Source organism: Protobothrops mucrosquamatus, unplaced genomic scaffold (assembly GCF_001527695.2).
Source record: "Protobothrops mucrosquamatus isolate PMUCROS unplaced genomic scaffold, P.Mucros_1.0 scaffold14, whole genome shotgun sequence".
In the NCBI taxonomy this organism is placed as follows: Eukaryota; Metazoa; Chordata; class Lepidosauria; order Squamata; family Viperidae; genus Protobothrops; species Protobothrops mucrosquamatus.
Genome location: NW_015386401.1, coordinates 2533119 through 2548048, shown reverse-complemented (window position 1 = coordinate 2548048; position 14930 = coordinate 2533119). Strand labels below are relative to the sequence as shown.

Below are 14930 nucleotides of genomic sequence, written 5' to 3'. Positions count from 1 at the left end.
GAAGACCTCCAAGGTCCCTTCCAACTTTTGTTATTTTGTTCATCACTTTTCCTGGGTGTTTTGGTGTGTTTGGTCCGGACCAGCACAAACAGATCTTGCTCTGGCAGTGAAGTGGCGAGCTTCACTCGGTCATAAGCATGCTGACTCTACAGGTAATCCTTGACTTACAGCCATTCATTTAGCAACCATTCAGAGTTACAACAGCATTAAAATTAGTGGCTTAAGACCGGTCCTCACACTTACAACCGATGCATGGTCGACCAGCATGTCTTTACGATGGTTGCAGCTTCTCACATCATGTAATTATTCCTGTCGGCTTCCAACAAGCAAAGTCAAGGAAATCTGGGCTCCTTAACAACCATGTGGTTCACTTAACAACCATGTGATTCGCTTAATCATGGCAAAAAAGGCGATAAAATCAGGTATGACTCATTGAATAGCCCCCTTGCTTAGCAGCTGAAAGTCTGGTCCCAATTGTCGCAATTTGAGGACTGCCTGTACATGTAAGCCTAAATCAGAGGCCCTCTTGAAAATGAGAAAGAGCAGGAGTAAAACGTAAAAAAACAGACCAGAAGCAACTGATTTGAAAATGAAAATCACCGAACAAGCCTGTTACATATACATATATATATATATATATTTCTGTTAAACAAAAATATTCTCTTCAGTCTTGTGAAAGTTTTTTGGTCAGCTTCCTTTGACCCAACCCTAATTCACCCCCAGCAACTGAGGAAACGGCACATTTTGCAGAGCCAAATAAAAACTTTTTACAACTTAAAGCAGGGGGGTCTCCAAACTTGGCAACTTTTAAGACTTGTGGACTTCAACTCGCAGAATTCCTCAGCTTAACTACGCTGGCTGAGGAATTCTGGAAGTTGAAGGCCACAAGTCTTAAAAGTTGCCAAGTTTGGGGACTCCTGACTTAAAGGAAGGTCTGCTCAATACAGTTTCCCTCCCCCAATTTATGGTTTGACATTCAGGAGAAATTTCCATAAATCTGCAGGAGAGGTAAATTAGCAATTCCTTGAGAAGGAAGTAGGTTCGACGTCGGGGGATCCTGTAAGCCACTGTTCAAGAAGGCAGAGTTTCTTTTGGAAAAAACTCAGGTGCTTCTTTCTGTACCCTGTTGTCTGAAAATGCCCGGTTCTGCACCATCTCTGCAGGCTGGCATAGAAGGTGCCTGTCTCAAAGACCCTTCCATCCACTTCCTTGATTCGGGAGAAAAAAAACAAGAGACGCTCGTCATTCTGATTCGAGGTCCTTTTCCTCTCTTTCCTTGTTCCGCAATAACTTGAGGATGTGTTTTTCAATCACTTGCTGGACTGGAAAGCAAAGAAGAATTTTTATTGTTTGGAAAAATATTATTCATATCAGGGGCCTTCAAACTTGGCCCTTTTATGACTCATGGACTTCAACTCCCAGAATTCCTCAGCCAGGCACGCTGGCTGAGGAATTCTGGGAGTTGAAGTCCACAAGTCATAAAAGGGCCAAGTTTGAAGACCCCTGCTGTAACAGGACATAATATCCACAAAACTTGAGAACTAGCTTAGAAGGAGAGCGACAGAAAGCATATCCATATAACATGTTGTATCGCACTCTGATCCGAAACCAAATGAAGCTTTTCACTGGATTTGAGTCAGGTAACAGGGCTTCAGTTGATGCCTACTCCTTGCAGGCTGGCACTACAGATAATAATCCTTGACTTACGACCATAATTGAGCCTGGAATTATTGCCATATGTCATGGAGGATTGTCCAATTTTACAGCCTTTTTTCAGCTGTAGTCATTATGCAAACAGTGCCGCTAATTAATACATTTTCCCAATGGGCATTTTTGCCCAGAAATAGAAAGTAAAACAAATTTCCAGCAAAAAAAACAACCCATAAATCATGAGAAGAATAGAACTTTATTGTCCCTTTAAAGGTACACTAATCAGCATACGTTAAAATGAAATTTCATTCCATTTAGATCTCAAAGGATAACCATTATGCATATACCCACATATACGACCCACAGAAACATCAGTCTAATTCGAATGTATACATACGTGTGGCGAGAAAAAACAACCCTGCGAATTTACAAGACGGATGGCCTAAGGAGCAAAGCTGTTGCAGAATCTAGTAGTTCTGCTATAAATACTTCGAAACCTCCTCCCAGAGGGGAGCAACAGAAACAGACCATGAAGTGGGTGTGTGGGGTCTCTCACAATGCTTTGAGCATTAAGCACATAGCGCTTATAAGCAGTATAACCATGGGACATTGCAAACCGCCATAAAAGCAGACCAGTTGCTGAGTACCCAAGACGCAATCATGTGACTTGGTCATAACTTTGAATGGTCACTAAGTGACCAATCGTAAGTCAAGAATTAGTTATATCTATAATTGAATGCACAACATTCCACAATATGGGGAAACTGGATAAGTAATAATACCCACTTCCAGGCTCCCTCAACAACTGAGATATCCCCAGGAGGGCATCCTTGCTAGAACCAAGCCTCTTACAAAGGGAACTGCTTGCATTCACACTTAGAGCCAACCTAGAACTAAGGAGAAACTTCCTGACAGTTAGAACAATTAATCAGTGGAACAACCTGCCTCCAGAAGCTGTGAATGCTCCAACACTGGAAGTTTTTAAGAAGAGACTGGACAGCCACTTGTCTCAAATGGTATAGGGTTTCCTGCCTGAGCAAGGGGTTGGACTAGATGACCTCCAAGGTCCCTTCCAACTCTGTTATTATAATTACTAGAAATGTTTCATAGCTGACTGACTCTGTCAAGAACCTAGCCCTGTTGTTATTCTGTTAATAGAATAACAAGAGTTGGAAGTGAACATGGTCAACACTGAGCCGAATTCACACTGGCCATGGTAGATGCGCAGGCACCCTGTATAAGTGGGGCAAAATACCATCACCAAATTGTAACTGCGGGGTCGAAAAACAAACTATCCAACATGCAGGGATGGAGTGCCAAAACAGAGCCTGTAATAGAGACTTTGCTGATTTCCTGGCTGTGCCAAAAGAAACAAAAAAATGTTATCTAGACATACATTTGTAATTCTTTTAAATTTTATATTCCTTATTTTGTAGTTTTATCTCTTGTGTTTTTATCAAAATGTGATGTGAGCGTGCTGTACCAGGGGTCTTCAAACTCGGCCCTTTTATGACTTGTGGACTTCAGCTCCCAGAATTCCTCAGCCAGGCATGTGTGCCTGGCTGAGGAATTCTGGGAGTTGAAGTCCACAAGTCATAAAAGGGTCAAGTTTGAAGACCTCTGTGCTATACAATAAATCTGCTGACACACTCTGGCTTGCTTTGCCTCTGTCTGGGAAGGTGGGGCTGCTATGAAAGAATTCCCTCTTCCCCCCGCCACCACTTGCCTTTTTTGTGACCCAAAGCCACCGCAAGGTCCATTGGAGTATAGCCAGAATCAGCCTCAGTGGTAAGGTCTGCACCGCGGGCTGAAAACACACAGCAAAAACTGGGTGGGTTACGAGTCCCCATGTCATCGTAGCAAATAATTACAATGAATAACTACATCATAGATCAGGGGTGTCAAACTCAATTTCATTTAGGGCTGCATCAGCATTGCGGTTGCCCCTCAGAGGGGGCGGGGTGTGGCCTGGGTGGGTGTGGCCTACTGGGTGGGCATGGATGGAGTGGGTGTGGCCTATTGGGTAGGCATGGCCAGCTCTACATCGTTTGCGTCAAGGGTGCCTGTGGGGGCCTGGGCAGGAGTGGGACAGATCTGAGGGTCTCTGGCAGAAGAGGGTGGGACCAGGACCTCTTCCAGGCGATGGTCCATTTCTTCATTCCTCACAAAGGGTGATACCTCCCCCGCATGCACCCAGTGGGCAGGGCTGACGCAGCAGGGGCTGGTTCCTCGCTGTTTCTAGACAGCCTTGTGGAGCTAAGATTGAATGCATTTCAGCATAGATGGCCACCACAAAATTGTACATTGGCTCCCGGCCGGCCTGGGCTAGGGCCAAGGCAGCGGGGGCCGTTCCCTCACTGTTTCCAGGATGGCTTCGTGGGCCACATGAAACCACCTCGCAGGCCACATCCGGCCCCCGGGCCTTGTGTTTGACATTCTGTCATAGATGGTGGATTTCACGGCAGCCAAACTGGGAAGAATTTACATTGCAGCTGAGACTTAAATGGACCGAAATCCGCTTCCATTATGGCAGGGAAGGGTGACTTGCAGGATCCCAGATACAGGTAGTCCTTGACTTATGACCACAATTGAGCCCAAAATTTCTGTTGCTCAGCAAGAAGTGAATTTGGTTAAGTGAATTTGGTCTCATTTACAACCTTTCTTGTCGCAGTTGTTAAGCGAATAACTACAGTTGTTCAGTTAGTTAACACGGTTGTTAAGCTTCCCCCATTGACTTTGTTTGTCAGGTCACAAAAGGGGATCACATGACCCCGGGACACTGCAACTGTCATAAATATGAGTCAGTCGCCGAGCGTCTGAATTTTGATCACATGACCGTGGGGATGCTGCAACGGTCATAAGTGTGAAAAACAGTCGTAATTCACTTTTTTCAGTGCCCTTGTAGGATAGGATAAGATAATAATAGTAAAGTTGGAAGGGACCTTGGAGATCATCTAGTCCAACCCCCTGCTCAGGCAGGAAACCCTATGCCATTTTGGACAAATGGCTGTCCAGTCTCTTCTTAAAAACTTCCAGTGTTGGAGCATTCACCGCTTCTGGAGGCACGTTGTTCCACTGGTTAATTGTTCTCACTGTCAGGAAGTTTCTCCTTAGTTCTAGGTTGTTTCTCTCCTTGATTAGTTTCCATCCGTTGCTTCTTGTCCTGCCTTCAGGTGCTTTGGAGAATAGCTTGACTCCCTCTTCTTTGTGGCAGCCCCTGAGATATTGGAACACTGCTATCATGTCCCCCCTCGTCCTTCTCTTCATTAAACTGGACATACCCAATTCCAGCAGCCGTTCCTTATATGTTTGAGCCTCCAGTCCCCTAATCATCTTTGTTGCTCTTCTCTGCCCTCTTTCTAGAGTCTCAACATCTTTTTTACATCGTGGTGACCAAAACTGGATGCAGTATTCCAAGGATAACCTTTATTGTCATTTTTTACTGTGGGCACACTGGCACACATTAAAAATGAAATTCTGTTGCCTGCTCTCAAAAGTGTACACATACAGGTACATAACACACATACAAACATGCTATATACATATGTATATACCTGCACCCTTACATATAAATACGTATAAATATTAATCACTGTCCATCTTGTAACTACGAACGGTCACTAAATGAACTGTTGTAAGTCAAGGACTACCTGTATTATTATAATGGATGGTTGCATAGTCAGCCAGATGTTTAGGCTGGATTTGACATTTTATTTCCACTCAAGTCCTTCCTAAGAATCTGAGATAGGCAGATGTTCTTTGATGGTGCTAAAGGCATCATCACCGGATGGAAGCTGTTCCATGTCAAGCTGCTTTTTGCAATCGACTCGTGGTGATTTTGTCAATGCCAGTGGCGCTCAGGTGGTGCTCCAGATGTTTTTGGGATTGCACCAAGGCGCCTATTATTACTATTATTATCTGCCAGAATTCCTCCTGACCGGGTCATAAAATTTTGATGGAGCGATTGCCCCAAACCGAAACGCCAGGGACCTACCATTTTGGATGGAATTCAGTCAGTGTTTTATAATCTGTAGCATACATGAAAAGCAAACCACTTAAACCTCAAAATAATTTAAAAGCCACCCAAAGTCTGCCTTTTTTTAAACCCTCTATTGAAAAAAAATATATTCCGGCATGGAGCATTAGAAGATCAAGCGTAACAGGTATGTTTGACTTACCTAGCAAGGCCTCAACGCACTTCGCGTGGTTGCCCCGTACAGCGTAAAGCAGCGGAGTCCCACCATTCTGTAAAGATGGTTGATAAAGTTAACCCACCGTTGTCTTGATTTTTTTTATTTGGAGGGGGAGTGGTTGTGAGAAGATTGGTGTAACTTTTGCCTCAGGGAAGTTTCTAGCTCACCAGTCCTCACCCTTGACCTCACATTTCAGTGAGGTCAACGTTCAAACCATCTAATGGAACTTTTAATCATGCTGGTTAGGAAAAGAAAGAGATCTGGAGTTATTAGGGTTAAGAGAACTCCCCTCTTGCAGCCAAGGTAGTTGTTCTCCCATCCCCCAGTCCATCATCTCATCTCCAAAACTCTAAGGGGAGTGTTTCTCAACCTTGGGAATTTTAAGATGAGTGGACTTCAATTCCCAGAATTCTCCAGCCAGCCATTCTGGAAACTGAAGTCCACACATCTTAAAATCATAGAATAACAGGGTTGAAAAGGATCTTGGAGGTCTTCTAGTCCACCTCCCTGCTCAAGCAGGAGATCTTATACCAGGGGTCTTCAAACTTGGCCCTTTTATGACTTGTGGACTTCAACTCCCAGAATTCCTCAGCCAGGCATGCTGGCTGAGGAATTCTGGAAGTTGAAGTCCACAGGCCATAAAAGGGCCAAGTTTGAAGACCCCTGTCTTATACCATTTCAGAGAAATGGCTGTCTAATCTCTTCTTAGAAGCCTCCAGTGATGCAGCACTCACAACTTTTGAATACAAGCGATTCCACTGGTTAATTGTTCTCACCATTAGGAAATTTCTCCTTAGTTCTAGGCTGCTTCTCTCCTTGATTTAGTTTCCATCCATTACTTCTTGTCTTGCTTTCTGGTGCTTCTTAAAATTCCCAAGGTTGAGCAACACAACTCTAAGGTGTAAATCGCAGGTCTCTCTCTTTTCTAAATGCCTTTTTATCAAGGGGGCAGAGTGCACCTGCCCTTAGCTTCTCTAACCAGGGGTTCTAGAACAGCTCCCATAATCCCCAGCCAGCATGGCTTAATGGAACAGTGGGGCCTGGAGTCCAGCCTCTACAGAAAATATTAGGGCTGAAAAAGGCAAGATTCAAATTTTAAAGTTGAGTTGTATTCATAACCCCTTTCAGCCACAAATCTGACTTCAGTTATAGCTTCTTAGTTTTATCTTGCAGGATTGTAGTGATGGTGATGATGTTATGCCTTTTGGGGAAAAGGTCAACTATAACCAAAATAATCAACAAAAGAAGTATATAGGAGAGACTGAATGTTCAGCCCTTTTGGAGTTTAGGGGTTGGAAAAAGCAGGTTGGGTTCATAGAACACACCTGATCAGGTCCATTTAAAGAACCTGTCTTGATTGGGGCTAGAAAAGGGCAGTTTTAATCCAAAATCACATCACGGCAATTCTGAGTTAATTTACCAAACCTCCATCAATTACGTTATGTTGACCCCAAACGCATTCATACTTTGGGACGGTGTCCAAACTGTTGCCCACTTAATCCCCCAAGAGAAAGAGACAGAGGTGGCTATTTAGATCACCACCATCCTGTCTCCAATCTCCCCGTTTTAGAGAAGCTTGTTGAAAAGATGGTGGGCTTGCAATTATAAAGAACCAAAGAGAGGAAGCAGATCATCTCAATGTTCTTCCATCCAGGTTCAAACCTGGAGAAAGTACCAAAACCATAAATGGTTGGATCAAGCAAAGCTGATCCTATAGGACAGTGATGGTGAACCTTTTAGAGACCGAGTGCCCAAACTGCAACCCAAAACCCACTTATTTATCACTGGGTCAGGTGGGCGTGGCCCACTGGGTGGGCGTGGCTGTAGTGGTCATGGCAGACTGGGTGGGCGTGGCTGTGGTGGGCGTGGTCACCTCGATGTTGCTCGTGGGGGTCACCTGTGGGGGCCGGGCAGGGTTGGGGGAGATCCAGGGGGTCTCTGGCAGGTGGGGCGGTGGGCAGGAGTCTCGTCCTGCAGGGTTAGGGGAGGCAAGGCGAGGCGAGGCAGGGCGCGGGTGCCATTGTCGCAGGGCAAGGTGAGGCAGGGGCCGGGGCGGCTGCTGCCTGGCACTATCGGTCCCTGCACACAGAGGCCAGCGAGCGCATGGGGGCCGACTGTGTCCATCAGCAGCCACAGCCTGTCGCCCCCTTGACTGGCACACTCTGGGGCTACGCAGCCCGCCGCCAGAAGTTCAGAGAAGCCGCCTCTGAGCTGGACGGCCGGCTGACAGCTGAGGAGGCGATGCAGTGGGTCGTGCCCAGGAAAAGGAGAGCATGCGAGGCCAGGAGGGATGGGATGGGGGGGAGGAAAACCAGTCATGCTGGGATGCATCCAGCCACATGGGACCTCGGCGAGTTAGCAGGCAGCTGGTTGAAGAGGGACAGTTTCCATCTCCGGGGCATGGCACGCGTGCCCACAGAGAAGGCTCTGAGTGCCGCCTCTGGCACGCGTGCCATAGGTTCGCCACCACTGCTATAGGATCTCTCTGTGGCTTTTGACCCCGTCAATCATTCTATCTTACTGAACCCCTTCAGCTCTCCTCCCTCAGTGTCACAGTTACCCAATCATAGGTGTTGATGTCCACAGCCTTCTCCAACAGCAAGGTGACAATGCCTGTGTATCCCCCTGTGCTGGCGAGGGACAAGGCACTCTCTCGCTCCTTAGCAAGGAGATGGGGATCTGCGCCCTACAGAGAGTAAGAGAAAGGTTTAGAGATCGCTCACAACTGCTGCCAGAAATGTTGGCTTTCTAAAGCCGTTGTCTCCGGGCAAGCTTTCGTACCCAGTCTAGCATGCTGCGGACGGTTTCAATCTCTCCGAAAGCCGAGGCCCACATCAGAGGGGTGAATCCTCGCTCGTCGGGCTTGTTCAGCAGGTTCTCACCTGTAAGAAGGATGAAGTAGGGCAGTAGGGCTTGATTGAAATCAAAAGGACCTCCCTCCATAAAGGTTTTGGAGGAGCAACTTGACGGGGTTTAAAGACCCTTGGACCGCCCCATGCGATCCTTAATGGGGGAAGCAGCCCCCTTTTTAATCCTCCCTTGGTGCCCATCACGCTTCCTTCCGCTCCGGTTTTAAATATTCTTTTCATTAAAAATTAATAATATACAGGTAGTCCTTGACTAGTCTTAGACCAAACCCGAGGCCGGAATTTCTGTTGTTTACGCAAGGCGGTTGGTAAGTGAGTCACCCCCCAATTTTACAACTTTATTTGGCCATGGTGGTTAAATAAATCACTGCAGTTGTTAAGTGAACCACAAGATCATGAGGCAAATCCAGCTTTCCCCATTGACTTTGCTTGTCTGAAGCCAGCTGGGAAGGTTGCGAATGGTGGTCACATGACCCCGGGACACTGTAACTGTTCTAAATACAAGCCGGTTGCCAAAGTGCCAAAATAATAATAATAATAATAATAATAATAATAATAATAATAATAATAATAATAATAACAACAACAACAACAACAACAACAACAACAACAACAACAACTAATGATAACGAAAAAATTGGAAGGGTCCTTGGAGGTCATCTAGTCCAACCCCCTGCTCAGGCAGGAAACCCTATACCAGGGGTAGGCAACCTTGGCTCTTTTATGACTCATGGACTTCAACTCCCAGAATTCCTGAGCCAGCATGGCTCAGCTTGGAAACCTCTCCCTGTCCCCTCAGCATGGCTGGCTCAGGAATTCTGGGAGTTGAAGTCCACGAGTCATAAAAGAGCCAAGTTTGCCTACCCCTGGCCTATACCATCTCAGACAAATGGCTGTCCAGTCTCTTCTTAAAAACTTCCAGTGTTGGAGCATTCACCGCTTCTGGAGGCATTTTGATCACGTGACCATGAAGATGCTGCAATGGTTGTAAATGTGAGGACCGGTGGTTTGTCACTTTTTTCAATGTCATTGTAACTTTGAATGGTCGCTAAACGAATGGCTGTAAGTCAAGGACTACCTGCAGAAGAGGCTGGCAGAGTGCAGAGCAAGGAACCAGCCATAGCATCACTTTTATTTCTAGGAATGAATCAGTGACCCACACACAAATGCCACTGAAAGGGTAGCTAATATTCCACTGGGCTACTTTTACATCCTGATCAAGACTGTGACTGATTGTGTCCACCATGACAGCCATTTTAGAAATGGGCAAGCCTCTCAAGAGTCACCATTTTGTGAACTCTGAAAATTCCAGTCAAACCTCTAACTCCAAACAACTACAGAGCCCCAATCTGGTCTCATTGCCATCCTTCCTTCAGTAAAAATCAGGACAATGGATCCATTCCACCTGCCTCTAACAACAATCCTGTGAGGTAGGTTACATTAGGTCACCCAGTAGACAGGAGTCAAAGGTGGAAGGATGTTTTGAAGACATCTGTCATTCTGATCACTGCTGAAATATTTTGAACATAAAACTATTACTGAGTGAACAATCTCCAGGCTGTATTCCTCTAGAACGGTGCTTCTTAAAGTATGGCCCTAGAACTGCTGGAGGTTCCCCCAAGACTCTCTCAGAAGTCCTCAAAGTCAAAATTATTTGCCAGCCTATGTTGAAAAATAATAAAACATTAAAATCCCATCAATCAAGCATGAGACTGTAGCAGCGGCAAATGCGTTTTTAATTTTGAATATGGCAAATGTAATTTGGACAAATAAAAACTCCATAATTTTTAAAAGTGAAAAGGGGTCCTGATAGAAAGTTTAAGAAACACTGCTCTAGCATAGCTTTTTGCAAACAGAGCAACGTTAAGAGGTGTGGACTTCAACTCCCAGAATTCCTCAGCCAGCATGGCTGGCTGGGGAATTCTGGGAATTGAAGTCCACAATTCTTAAAGTTGCTCAAACTAAGACTCTCTAGAGTCTAGCAGAAGAGTGAGAAACAGAGAAATTTCACGGCTCACCTTTTCGGAGGCTTTCCTTTAACAAAATCAGTTCACCCTGAGCTGCAAGCTGGTGAATGGACAGAGCTGGGAAATCAAAAGAGAAGACAATGATCAAGACAGCTTAAGGGTGGTTTAAAATGTTAATAAATTAATACATATGAGTGAACTGTTCCATATAATGCGACTTTGAATATCTTTTTAACAATCTAGCACAGGGGTCTTCAAACTTGGCCCTTTTATGACTTGTGGACTTCAACTCCCAGAATTCCTCAGCCAGGCACGCTGGCTGAGGAATTCTGGGAGTTGAAGTCCACAAGTCATAAAAGGGCCAAGTTTGAAGACCCCTGATCTAGCCCTTTTCAGATTTATTGAGGTATGGAGTTGCTAATCTGAAAAAAAATCATATTGTGCAATTTTATACTGATTTCAGTGGTGAGGAAAGAGCTAAGTGTTATATTTTTAAACTTGTAGAAATCTTATTCATCCCTTTATCAAAACACACATTATCTCATCAAACCCATGGGACAGAAACTTGACTTAAAGAACAATGAACATTAAAGCTAGATTATAAGGAAACTGAATTTTTCATCCAGTGCCTTGTACAGCATGTATTTTATTAAAGGAGTACAAATTAGCTCCATTTCTTTTGCAACATGCAAATCAATCCACATAAATTGATGTGACCTTAATCTCTAAATCAGACCTGATTTGAACCATTAAAGTGAATGTTCAAAAAAACAAACAAACAACTGAGTTGGCCCATCTTGATTCATCCATATTTGAACTGGTTAATCAATTCAATGAATCAGATGCTGGCAAAAGCCTAGCAGATTTTCAGAACAAGGGAAAAAAAGTTTTTTTTCTTTCTTCCAAGGAACTATTTTTTTAATAGAAACAAATATAGTAGTGTACAACGGCATGAAAACTGCAACTTAAAATGAAAAAAAAATGTTTTAAATGTCACTCTTTAATTTTTGAATTTCTTCAGTTAGAGCAGGGGTGTCAAACTGCCAGCTCATGGGCCTGTTACATCATATAGAGCAGGGGTTCTCAACCTTGGCAACTTTAAGACTTGTGGACTTCAACTCCCAGAATTCCTCCGCCAGCTTTGCTGGCTGAGGAATTCTGGGAATTGAAGTCCACAAGTCTTAAAGTTGCCAAGGTTGAGAACCCCTGATACAGAGGCTGCGCCCACCTGATCCGGTAATGCAAAAAAAGTCACGATACGTCATGACACGTCACATGACGCAGCGAGTTTGACACCTGTGAGTTAGTAACTGCAGTGAATCCTGCACTGACAAGGGGTTGGACTAGATGATCTCCAAGATCCCTTCCAACCCTTGCGTTCTATGATTTTGGAGCTTCATGTTAATGAGCTGTGTAGCTTTATATATAAGTACTTGCACAAACTGTGAACTGCCCTGAGGTTTATGAACAACTACGAAGCTATAAAGTTTGTAATAAATAAATACAATTTCTCAGATAAAATATTTAAAATAATATTTGAATGCCTTTTGCCTTTTGGTCTTCTACTCCAACAGGTTTTCCTCTCTCTGTGCTTAATTTTGACAGCTGGAATCACATGACCTAAAAGGCTTTTCTTTTATGACACAAAAAAAACTCACTATCCAAAGTAGCTGGCAAAGCAGAGACTTCATTGCCACGTTGACGGTTTGTCAGGGTACTGGAACGCTTCAGGATCCCATCTGCATTTTGAGAAATAAGAGAATCTTCAGTTTATTGACTTGTCCACAATTAGCAAGATTCACATGGGGCTTGCTATGTTGTAGCCTTGCTTTAGGACCCCAGCTGAGTTCACCCAAGATACACTCTAAGGCAGGAGTATCCACAGGTCAAAAAAGTCAAAATGGCTACCACAGAGCAATTGAAGCTTTGTTTATGTGGCAGTCATGCTATTGTGGCAGCCATCTTGACTTTTTTTGACCGGACTGCTGCTCTAAGGCAACGAACTGTAGGAGAAAGAAAAGGTATTAAATTAATGCCATTTTTGTTAAGAACTAGCTTTTATCCAGATATGTCCACCAATCTTTTGGAGAATTCAAACTGGACACATTTATTCCATGGGTCGGAGAAGATTCAACAAATGAACTGTTCTGTGATCTTTTGGCCGAAGGCAGAGCACAGAAACTTTCCATCCAGGTGAAATCTGCATCTTTTCTCATTACATTTATGCAAGGCACTCAACCACTCTCAAGAATTATAAACTGTATCCTATTGAATTAAATGAGGTTTATTTTTCAGTGAGCAGAGGATTGCAGTTTAAATTAAAGACACAACATTGCACTACTCAGCATATTCATAATTCCTAACTTAACTTGGATACAGATACTCCTCGACTTAACAACCATTCATTTAGTGACTGTTTGATGTTACAACAGCACTGAACAAAGTGACCTATGACTGTTTTTCACACTTATAACCGTTGCAGCATCCCCATCTGTCAGAGCATGGACAGTCTTATTGCGCTGAGATAATTCAGGAATAAACACAGTAAACAGTGGTCTATATTAAATGGTGGCTATCTTACACTATCTACAATATCCGGAACAATATACATACATGTGGTATACAGCAGGATCAAACACACAGCAGTTACAGCAAGAAAATGGAAGAGAGAGCACACATCTGCGGAGCCTTCCCTTTTATACAAAGCTCTTAAATAGACACAGACCCTGCTTGCTCTTAAATAGACACAGACCCTGCTGAGTCATTCCCATCATTACATCTTACATCAGCTGGTTAGCTTTTAAATCATTACCCTGACACCATCGTCACGTGATCAAAATTTGGCTGTTTGCCAACTGGCTCATATTTATGATGGTTGCAGTGTCTCAGAATCATGTGATCCCCTTTTGCGACATTCTGACAAGCAAAGTCAATTGGGAAGCCAGATTCTCTTAGCAACCGTGTTACTAACTGCAGCGATTCACTTAACAACTATAAAATGGGGCAAAATTCACTTAACAACTGTTTCACTCAGCGACAGGAATTTTGGGCTCAGTTGTGGTCCTTAAGTCGAGGACTACCTGTATCAGAAGAATGAAAAACTTCCATTTTTCTTCTGAAAAAAGCAGAGATTTTTAGAAGCTGAATTCTGCCGCAGATATCCCATCATATGTAATATCCCCCCCAGAACTCCCCCCATAATCTCCCCCCCCAGAACTCCCCCCATTCAGACTTGAGCCTTGTGAACGTACCATTTAAATCATCCCCAGCTTCTGAATATGGAAACAATTGCAGGTTTATTATTGTGTCATCGTCATCATCGTCATCATCTTTTCTGTCAGTAGCTGAACCTTCAGGATCCCTCTGGATGGTGGCTTGAATCATTTTAGTATTGCAGTATTGTTATTGGGTCTGCAGGGTTGTTGACACTCTGAAAGTGAAGTGATACACTGAATGAGATTGGAAGGCTCTGACGCATGGTGGGGGCAGCATGCCCAGCAGGATAGAAATGCAATTAGCTAATGCAATATTTCTCAATCTTGGCAACTTTAAGAGGGCTGGCTGGGGAATTCTGGGAGCTGAAGTCCAGCCCTCTTAAAGTTGCCAAGGTTGAGAAACACTGACCTAATGGATGGAGGAAGGCATCACACAGAGACCAGCTACCGATTAGCAATTGCCAAAGAGAAAGCAGTGAAGGAATTCCAAACAGGAGCAATTTACCTAAGCAGGAGAACTTGGTTTGCAGACGCCATTCTCAACTCACCCTTCTTTTCTTGGGGGGACTTCTTGAACCCGGTTTAGAAGGATGGATTACCGAATAATCAAAGCATGATCTCCGCAGTCCCAGCTTCGATGGGAAATAACGTTAACAAACAGCCTTTAAGCCCATTCGTCCCTCTGATGCAAAATGAAAATAACTTTCTCTTCCCACAATGCATCTGAAGCGCTGGTTATTTTCAAAAAGCACCTGGCTGGTGGGCCCTTTAAGAGTTTACGGAATTTTATGAATGAACCGACGGAATTTGCACCACCCACGCGACCAATTTGCACCATCTATCCGACCATGTGTCAGGAGGGGGCGGAGCTGCTTTCGTCCTGACTGTTTAGCCTTAAAGGGCCCGCCTTTCTTTCTAAGCCCAGACCAAAGTAATGTGCTCTCGACTCTCATTCATCAAGCAAAAATTAATTCTTAGATTTCAGATTGCGATGCAGCTATTAAAAATAAATGTAAGATATCCGGGGCTGGCTTGATT

At 44.1% G+C, this 14930-nt stretch overlaps 1 protein-coding gene across 1 annotated transcript; it reads right to left on the bottom strand.

Annotated features, from left to right (window-relative positions):
- Nucleotides 1–1226: 1226 nt before the first annotated feature.
- On the bottom strand, nucleotides 1227–14061 carry RFXANK (regulatory factor X associated ankyrin containing protein). Its single transcript, XM_029283094.1, has 8 exons — nucleotides 13929–14061; nucleotides 12336–12416; nucleotides 10729–10794; nucleotides 8625–8725; nucleotides 8404–8529; nucleotides 5829–5895; nucleotides 3377–3457; nucleotides 1227–1322 (listed from the first exon to the last, which is right to left on the bottom strand). Exons 1-8 carry the CDS (start codon nucleotides 14059–14061, stop codon nucleotides 1243–1245), a joined length of 735 nt encoding a protein of 244 aa, XP_029138927.1. The 3' UTR covers nucleotides 1227–1242.
- Nucleotides 14062–14930: the final 869 nt, after the last annotated feature.